At 36.7% G+C, this 9364-nt stretch overlaps 3 protein-coding genes across 3 annotated transcripts; all 3 read left to right on the forward strand.

The window, feature by feature from the left end:
• Positions 1–1137: 1137 nt before the first annotated feature.
• On the forward strand, positions 1138–1763 carry LOC139524103 (histone H4). Its single transcript, XM_071318672.1, has one exon. The coding sequence runs from the start codon at positions 1405–1407 to the stop codon at positions 1714–1716; it is 312 nt and encodes a 103-aa protein (XP_071174773.1). The 5' UTR covers positions 1138–1404; the 3' UTR covers positions 1717–1763.
• A 2789-nt stretch (positions 1764–4552) lies between these two features.
• Positions 4553–5526, forward strand: LOC139522463 (histone H3). Its single transcript, XM_071315965.1, has one exon. The coding sequence runs from the start codon at positions 5009–5011 to the stop codon at positions 5417–5419; it is 411 nt and encodes a 136-aa protein (XP_071172066.1). The 5' UTR covers positions 4553–5008; the 3' UTR covers positions 5420–5526.
• A 1369-nt stretch (positions 5527–6895) lies between these two features.
• On the forward strand, positions 6896–7520 carry LOC139524104 (histone H4). The gene has a single exon (XM_071318673.1). It carries the CDS (start codon positions 7162–7164, stop codon positions 7471–7473), a length of 312 nt encoding a protein of 103 aa, XP_071174774.1. The 5' UTR covers positions 6896–7161; the 3' UTR covers positions 7474–7520.
• The last annotated feature ends 1844 nt before the right edge of the window (positions 7521–9364 follow it).

Raw genomic sequence — 9364 nt, forward strand, 5'->3', positions numbered from 1 at the left:
TCTTCTGTTCTTTTCTTTTCTTCGCTTGTTTTGTCTTGTCTTCTTTTGATGTATTATTTACACCAGGAGTCTAGACCAAAGAAAGAGAACCACCAACTGGCCAAAATATAACCTTTTTTTTTTTAAGTTAGAGTGTAAATATCTTGTATAATTCATTAATTTGAATATTTCTTTTAGAAAAGCTGATATTACAGGGTACTTTTATCAAAAATTTAGAGCTCTTTTTCAGTCAGAATTGTAAAGAAAATTTTTATCATGTATGTAGTAATATATTTTGTCCACTTTAGAGTCTTGTCTTGCTGCTAGTTTACAAAATCATGAAATTTCTATTTAAATTAATATAATTTCGGTACGGGTCCAAGTAGTCCCCACAAAATTTCACTGTAGGAAGTCCATGTAAGCATATATCTTGCACTTATAAGCTTTTTTATATGATAAAAAGTAGTTTTCAGACTTATTATAAACTTTTCTGGCTAAAAGATGTCTTCAGAATAGTAAGTACATGTGTGCGCATTAACATTTTTATTGGATTGGCTGATGAAATTGTCATCGTCATACTGTGGATAAATATAGAATGGCGTTTAAAAATAAAACTGAAAGGAAGATGCACACATAAGAAGTTTTACCCGCAGTCAGGGGCATCTCTTTTCTTCACTGTAATACCTAAAAGAAAAAAATCTTTAATAGTAATAACAATAACAGTTTTATTCATACATTCTCTCATTTATGATCTGAAGTACCTGCAGCAGATCTTTGATGGATGGCAAGCACAGCTTTGACAGATGATGTTGAGTTATGAAAGACAGGTAGAAAACTGCAAGCATGTAAAATCCTGTGATGTATCCAATTTCTGGGTACATCAAGTAGACAAATAGATAACCAGTATTCCTAGATATGTCTGTGAGGTTTTTTTTTTCCCAACTAAATTCCATTCCATTAAGTTGAAATGTGTATTGACATTGAATGAAAATATCTGTTCAGAGAAAGCAAATAATTATCTTTATAATTTTGACTGTCTAAAGTGATTTTCATTTATCATTTATTTATCATACTTTTCTATCTTAAAATGAAAACTTTTCCACATTTTGGAACTTTTTTTTTGTCTCCTTCAGTCATTTTTATTCCGATTGAAAGTTTTTTTCTGTTCAATAATAGTTTTTTCTTAAAAATTTACTGTCTGATATGAATTATTATATTTTTCAGACCTAGAATGAAAAAGTGGATTGAAAGTGTACACAGTTTAAGGCAGTACGGAGTTACCTCCCGGAATAAAACAACGTAAGCCAATCAGACAACAGTTAACTGAAAATGTGTGATACTTCTTTTACGGCCGCGTTGGTGATATATAAAGAGTCGCTGTTAGACGGAAAGTATTATTTAACTAATCACCACAAATAGTTAAACATGTCAGGCAGAGGAAAAGGAGGTAAAGGTCTAGGAAAAGGAGGCGCCAAGCGTCACAGGAAGGTGTTGCGTGATAACATCCAAGGTATCACCAAGCCAGCCATCCGTCGTTTAGCAAGAAGAGGTGGAGTAAAACGTATATCTGGACTCATCTATGAGGAAACCCGCGGTGTCCTTAAAGTTTTCTTGGAAAATGTCATCCGTGATGCTGTCACATACACAGAGCACGCCAAGAGGAAGACTGTCACTGCCATGGATGTTGTCTACGCTTTGAAACGTCAAGGACGTACCTTGTACGGATTCGGAGGTTAAACAGCCACCCGGCTAATATCAACAACGGCCCTTTTCAGGGCCACCAACATTTTTCAAAAAGAATCTTAGATTTGTTGTACATCGTTTTAAGCTAAATCTTGAAATCAAAGCTTGCTCCCACTTCTATTCTTTTCTGTAATGTTCATGAATTTTTCAACCGTTTTCTTGTTTTCCCTGATCCTGATCCGCAACTATTTTCTCTCTCTCTCGTTATCCCCCCCCCCCCTTTTTTTTTAATATCTGGCTTTCTTTTTAATTAACTTCCTTACTCTTACTCTTGTATTTATTTGAGAATTTATATTTCTGAAGGTTTATGAATACGTTCAAAGATCAACAAGTCCGTGCATTTGCCTACATGAAGAGAGAAAATTTCAAAACAAATGCACGGACTTTTACACACAAAATCTGTAGATTCTGTTATATTCAATTATAAAGTTTTTGCGTGGTTTAAGATTAGGTAATGTTCTTGTTTCCGTGTAAAATAATTCTCGCAATATTTTTTTTCTCCCGAAAAGCAAAAGAAATCGTAAATTTATCAACTCTATTAATTGGAATGAAAGCACTGTTTTGTTCTTCATGATTTATGTATTTACGCTTTGCAGTTTTGACAAATTAAATACTACAGAATGAGTGAAATACACGTATATTTGTTATACAGATAGAAAGAAGAGAAAAGTAACCATATACTATTGAAATAGTTTGAAAGTAGTTATAGCTGGGGGTTGGGATTTATAGCTTTGTTTAGAAGTTTGACATGATGTACAACAAATGTAAATTCTTTTTGAAAAATGTTGGTGGCCCTGAAAAGGGCCGTTTGTGAAGTTATAAACTTCAGACTGTTTACTTGCTGCTGGTGTATTTGGTGACGGCTTTGGTACCTTCACTGACAGCGTGCTTGGCCAATTCTCCGGGTAAGAGAAGACGGACAGCGGTCTGGATCTCCCGGGATGTGATGGTAGATCTTTTGTTGTAGTGTGCCAATCGGGAAGCCTCTGCTGCGATTCTCTCGAATATATCGTTGACGAAGCTGTTCATGATGGACATTGCCTTTGAGGACACTCCGGTGTCGGGGTGAACTTGTCTCAAGACTTTGTAGATGTAGATAGCATAGGATTCACGTCTCTTCCTCCTCCTTTTCTTGTCACCGCCGGGTCTGGCAGTCTTTGCCTTGGTGACGGCCTTCTTGGCTCCTTTAGTTCCTACTTTGGGTGGCATGTTACTGGTTTGATAATCAAATAAGTAATGGTGAAAAATTATTTTCAATTTGTTTATATACTGGGCAAAACGGATTGAAAGATTTTCTTGAACGCGAACCTCGGAGAGAGCACCCATAACATGTTGAATGTTCGGTAGCCTAACTGCCCGCAGAGAGCTTCGTTCTGATTGGTGTATAATAAAAACATCGTTCAATCCGTTTAGTGGGTATATAAGCTAAATTTTAAAGAAAAATTGTATCACTTTACTCAGTGTCGATCAACCAAATAGAACAAAATGTCAGGACGAGGAAAAGGAGGAAAAGCAAAAGCAAAGGCAAAGTCTAGGTCATCCCGTGCCGGACTTCAGTTCCCAGTCGGTCGTATCCACAGACTTTTGAGGAAAGGAAACTATGCCGAGAGAGTTGGTGCCGGTGCACCAGTGTACCTCGCAGCTGTCCTAGAATACTTAGCAGCTGAAGTATTGGAGTTGGCAGGAAACGCCGCTCGTGACAACAAGAAGAGCAGAATCATTCCCCGTCATCTCCAGTTGGCCATCAGAAACGACGAAGAGTTGAACAAACTCTTGTCTGGTGTCACCATTGCCCAGGGAGGTGTTCTACCAAACATCCAGGCTGTACTTCTACCAAAGAAGACCCAGAAAGCTGCCAAGTAAAAAGTGGATATATCAGATTACTCACTTAACAACGGCCCTTTTCAGGGCCACCAATATTTTTCAAAAAGAGTCTAAAATTGTTGTACATCTTAGTAATACTTTATTCCCCATACATAATTAAAAAAAATATATTCTACTACATAACAAATAAAAAATGTCTAAAATATAGATGTCCCTTCTTCCGTGATTCTTCTTTTCTTCTCTCTCTAACGCATCCCATTTTAAGTACAGTTCTTATAGCATAACACTAAGTCTAGTAACTTTTTCAGTCTTCTTCATCAGAACATTTATTGTCGTACTTTCTGACTCTTTGAACCCACTAGTAGCTCAGTTAAATCATATAAAGTTTGTCGGGGGAAAAAAAACACTGATAGTATTTATATTTAATACTAGTCTGCTCTCTTCTTTCTCTCTCTTGGTTATTGATGCGAGCATGCTTAGATTCATCTGAGAAGGTGTGTGTTTTTTTATTATTATAATTTATTTATAGTTTTTGTTAACAGTATCTCTTTCGTCAACACTTTTATATATGATATGTACTTTCCATTCTTTTCCTTTTTCCATTTTTTTCAGCATCTCTCTCTCTCTCTCTCTCTCTCTCTCTCTCTCTCTCTCTCTCTCTCTCTCTCTCTCTCTCTCTCTCTCTCTCTCTCTCTCTCTCTCTCTCTCTCTCTCTCTCTCTATCTATCTCTCTCTCTCTCTCTGTCTTTCTGTCTTTATTTATTTATTTATTTATTTATTTATTTATTTATTGTTTGTGTATTAAAGATGTGGAATCGATGTAAGCACACCGACAATCAGACAATGTGACAAATGTGCCAAGCCCAAACGAAAATCATACCACATCTTCTTTTTTTATATTAAATATACATAAATATGACATAATACAACAATAAAGAAACTCAGCCGATCCGTACAATGTCATGTCGGGAATGTGTAATTCCATTTGTTTCTGTTTTTGCATTAGATTTCGCTTTGTTAGTGTTCAAACTGCATTTTATTTTTATTTTTTCCTGTTTTATTTTTCTTTCCTTTCCTTAATGTTTCTGCATGTATTTTGACCTTTTTTCATTATTATTTTTTTCTTCTTCAGATTTATCATATTGAAACCGTGACACTAATTTACTATTGTTGAGCAATGATTGATGATCAGAAACTGTAATTTTGAATGAAAAAAAGGGGGCATTTTTACTGTCAGCTTGGGTTGAGCAGTTTTTCAGTAAAAAATGGATTGAAAACTGTCAAAGTCCCTTACAAATCAGTCCAATCAGATTTAAGATATGCGGACCAATCAACGCCAGCTTTATGTAAGTGGTGATCCAATCGTCACCGTGATTTCAATCCTCCCGGCAAGCACAAAAACACATTCACCGAAATTTTCAAGTATTCTTTCTGTAGCAAATCGTCCACAGAGCTAATAATCATGGCACGAACAAAGCAAACTGCACGTAAATCCACCGGAGGTAAAGCTCCAAGAAAACAACTTGCCACCAAGGCCGCCCGTAAGAGCGCACCTGCAACCGGTGGAGTCAAGAAACCACATAGATACAGGCCAGGAACAGTCGCTCTCCGAGAAATCAGGAGATACCAGAAGAGCACAGAGCTCCTCATCAGGAAACTCCCCTTCCAGAGATTAGTCCGTGAAATCGCCCAGGACTTCAAAACTGATCTCCGATTCCAGAGTTCAGCCGTCATGGCCCTACAGGAAGCCAGCGAAGCCTACTTGGTCGGTCTCTTCGAGGATACCAACTTGTGCGCAATTCACGCCAAGAGAGTAACCATCATGCCAAAGGATATCCAATTGGCCCGAAGAATCCGTGGAGAACGTGCTTAAGAAGTGTGATTTTTTTCACCAAAACATAACGGCCCTTTTCAGGGCCACCAATATTTTTCAAAAAGAATCTATAAATTGTTGTACATGAAAATTAGAAACATAGCTGAACCCCTCTTTTCCCCATCTCTCTCTCTCTTTTATTTCTTCTTGTTGAATCCATCTATATGCAAAGCAATACATAGACAAAAAATAAATTTTATGAAATATATACACACAAGTCTCATCACAAAAAAAAAGGGGGGTGTTTGTTTATCATGGTACATGTATGTCCTTGTGTGTAGAATATTAAATAGTACATTATATAAAAAAAAGATCAACATATGAATGTTTCTATCTGTTCTTCTGTTCTTTTCTTTTCTTCGCTTGTTTTGTCTTGTCTTCTTTTGATGTATTATTTACACCAGGAGTCTAGACCAAAGAAAGAGAACCACCAACTGGCCAAAATATAACCTTTTTTTTTTTAAGTTAGAGTGTAAATATCTTGTATAATTCATTAATTTGAATATTTCTTTTAGAAAAGCTGATATTACAGGGTACTTTTATCAAAAATTTAGAGCTCTTTTTCAGTCAGAATTGTAAAGAAAATTTTTATCATGTATGTAGTAATATATTTTGTCCACTTTAGAGTCTTGTCTTGCTGCTAGTTTACAAAATCATGAAATTTCTATTTAAATTAATATAATTTCGGTACGGGTCCAAGTAGTCCCCACAAAATTTCACTGTAGGAAGTCCATGTAAGCATATATCTTGCACTTATAAGCTTTTTTATATGATAAAAAGTAGTTTTCAGACTTATTATAAACTTTTCTGGCTAAAAGATGTCTTCAGAATAGTAAGTACATGTGTGCGCATTAACATTTTTATTGGATTGGCTGATGAAATTGTCATCGTCATACTGTGGATAAATATAGAATGGCGTTTAAAAATAAAACTGAAAGGAAGATGCACACATAAGAAGTTTTACCCGCAGTCAGGGGCATCTCTTTTCTTCACTGTAATACCTAAAAGAAAAAAATCTTTAATAGTAATAACAATAACAGTTTTATTCATACATTCTCTCATTTATGATCTGAAGTACCTGCAGCAGATCTTTGATGGATGGCAAGCACAGCTTTGACAGATGATGTTGAGTTATGAAAGACAGGTAGAAAACTGCAAGCATGTAAAATCCTGTGATGTATCCAATTTCTGGGTACATCAAGTAGACAAATAGATAACCAGTATTCCTAGATATGTCTGTGAGGTTTTTTTTTTCCCAACTAAATTCCATTCCATTAAGTTGAAATGTGTATTGACATTGAATGAAAATATCTGTTCAGAGAAAGCAAATAATTATCTTTATAATTTTGACTGTCTAAAGTGATTTTCATTTATCATTTATTTATCATACTTTTCTATCTTAAAATGAAAACTTTTCCACATTTTGGAACTTTTTTTTTGTCTCCTTCAGTCATTTTTATTCCGATTGAAAGTTTTTTTCTGTTCAATAATAGTTTTTTCTTAAAAATTTACTGTCTGATATGAATTATTATATTTTTCAGACCTAGAATGAAAAAGTGGATTGAAAGTGTACACAGTTTAAGGCAGTACGGAGTTACCTCCCGGAATAAAACAACGTAAGCCAATCAGACAACAGTTAACTGAAAATGTGTGATACTTCTTTTACGGCCGCGTTGGTGATATATAAAGAGTCGCTGTTAGACGGAAAGTATTATTTAACTAATCACCACAAATAGTTAAACATGTCAGGCAGAGGAAAAGGAGGTAAAGGTCTAGGAAAAGGAGGCGCCAAGCGTCACAGGAAGGTGTTGCGTGATAACATCCAAGGTATCACCAAGCCAGCCATCCGTCGTTTAGCAAGAAGAGGTGGAGTAAAACGTATATCTGGACTCATCTATGAGGAAACCCGCGGTGTCCTTAAAGTTTTCTTGGAAAATGTCATCCGTGATGCTGTCACATACACAGAGCACGCCAAGAGGAAGACTGTCACTGCCATGGATGTTGTCTACGCTTTGAAACGTCAAGGACGTACCTTGTACGGATTCGGAGGTTAAACAGCCACCCGGCTAATATCAACAACGGCCCTTTTCAGGGCCACCAACATTTTTCAAAAAGAATCTTAGATTTGTTGTACATCGTTTTAAGCTAAATCTTGAAATCAAAGCTTGCTCCCACTTCTATTCTTTTCTGTAATGTTCATGAATTTTTCAACCGTTTTCTTGTTTTCCCTGATCCTGATCCGCAACTATTTTCTCTCTCTCTCGTTATCCCCCCCCCCCCTTTTTTTTTAATATCTGGCTTTCTTTTTAATTAACTTCCTTACTCTTACTCTTGTATTTATTTGAGAATTTATATTTCTGAAGGTTTATGAATACGTTCAAAGATCAACAAGTCCGTGCATTTGCCTACATGAAGAGAGAAAATTTCAAAACAAATGCACGGACTTTTACACACAAAATCTGTAGATTCTGTTATATTCAATTATAAAGTTTTTGCGTGGTTTAAGATTAGGTAATGTTCTTGTTTCCGTGTAAAATAATTCTCGCAATATTTTTTTTCTCCCGAAAAGCAAAAGAAATCGTAAATTTATCAACTCTATTAATTGGAATGAAAGCACTGTTTTGTTCTTCATGATTTATGTATTTACGCTTTGCAGTTTTGACAAATTAAATACTACAGAATGAGTGAAATACACGTATATTTGTTATACAGATAGAAAGAAGAGAAAAGTAACCATATACTATTGAAATAGTTTGAAAGTAGTTATAGCTGGGGGTTGGGATTTATAGCTTTGTTTAGAAGTTTGACATGATGTACAACAAATGTAAATTCTTTTTGAAAAATGTTGGTGGCCCTGAAAAGGGCCGTTTGTGAAGTTATAAACTTCAGACTGTTTACTTGCTGCTGGTGTATTTGGTGACGGCTTTGGTACCTTCACTGACAGCGTGCTTGGCCAATTCTCCGGGTAAGAGAAGACGGACAGCGGTCTGGATCTCCCGGGATGTGATGGTAGATCTTTTGTTGTAGTGTGCCAATCGGGAAGCCTCTGCTGCGATTCTCTCGAATATATCGTTGACGAAGCTGTTCATGATGGACATTGCCTTTGAGGACACTCCGGTGTCGGGGTGAACTTGTCTCAAGACTTTGTAGATGTAGATAGCATAGGATTCACGTCTCTTCCTCCTCCTTTTCTTGTCACCGCCGGGTCTGGCAGTCTTTGCCTTGGTGACGGCCTTCTTGGCTCCTTTAGTTCCTACTTTGGGTGGCATGTTACTGGTTTGATAATCAAATAAGTAATGGTGAAAAATTATTTTCAATTTGTTTATATACTGGGCAAAACGGATTGAAAGATTTTCTTGAACGCGAACCTCGGAGAGAGCACCCATAACATGTTGAATGTTCGGTAGCCTAACTGCCCGCAGAGAGCTTCGTTCTGATTGGTGTATAATAAAAAACATCGTTCAATCCGTTTAGTGGGTATATAAGCTAAATTTTAAAGAAAAATTGTATCACTTTACTCAGTGTCGATCAACCAAATAGAACAAAATGTCCAGGACGAGGAAAAGGAGGAAAAGCAAAAGCAAAGGCAAAGTCTAGGTCATCCCGTGCCGGACTTCAGTTCCCAGTCGGTCGTATCCACAGACTTTTGAGGAAAGGAAACTATGCCGAGAGAGTTGGTGCCGGTGCACCAGTGTACCTCGCAGCTGTCCTAGAATACTTAGCAGCTGAAGTATTGGAGTTGGCAGGAAACGCCGCTCGTGACAACAAGAAGAGCAGAATCATTCCCCGTCATCTCCAGTTGGCCATCAGAAACGACGAAGAGTTGAACAAACTCTTGTCTGGTGTCACCATTGCCCAGGGAGGTGTTCTACCAAACATCCAGGCTGTACTTCTACCAAAGAAGACCCAGAAAGCTGCCAAGTAAAAAGTGGATATATCAGATTA

This window comes from Mytilus edulis, chromosome 5 (genome assembly GCF_963676685.1).
Source record: "Mytilus edulis chromosome 5, xbMytEdul2.2, whole genome shotgun sequence".
NCBI lineage: Eukaryota > Metazoa > Mollusca > Bivalvia > Mytilida > Mytilidae > Mytilus > Mytilus edulis.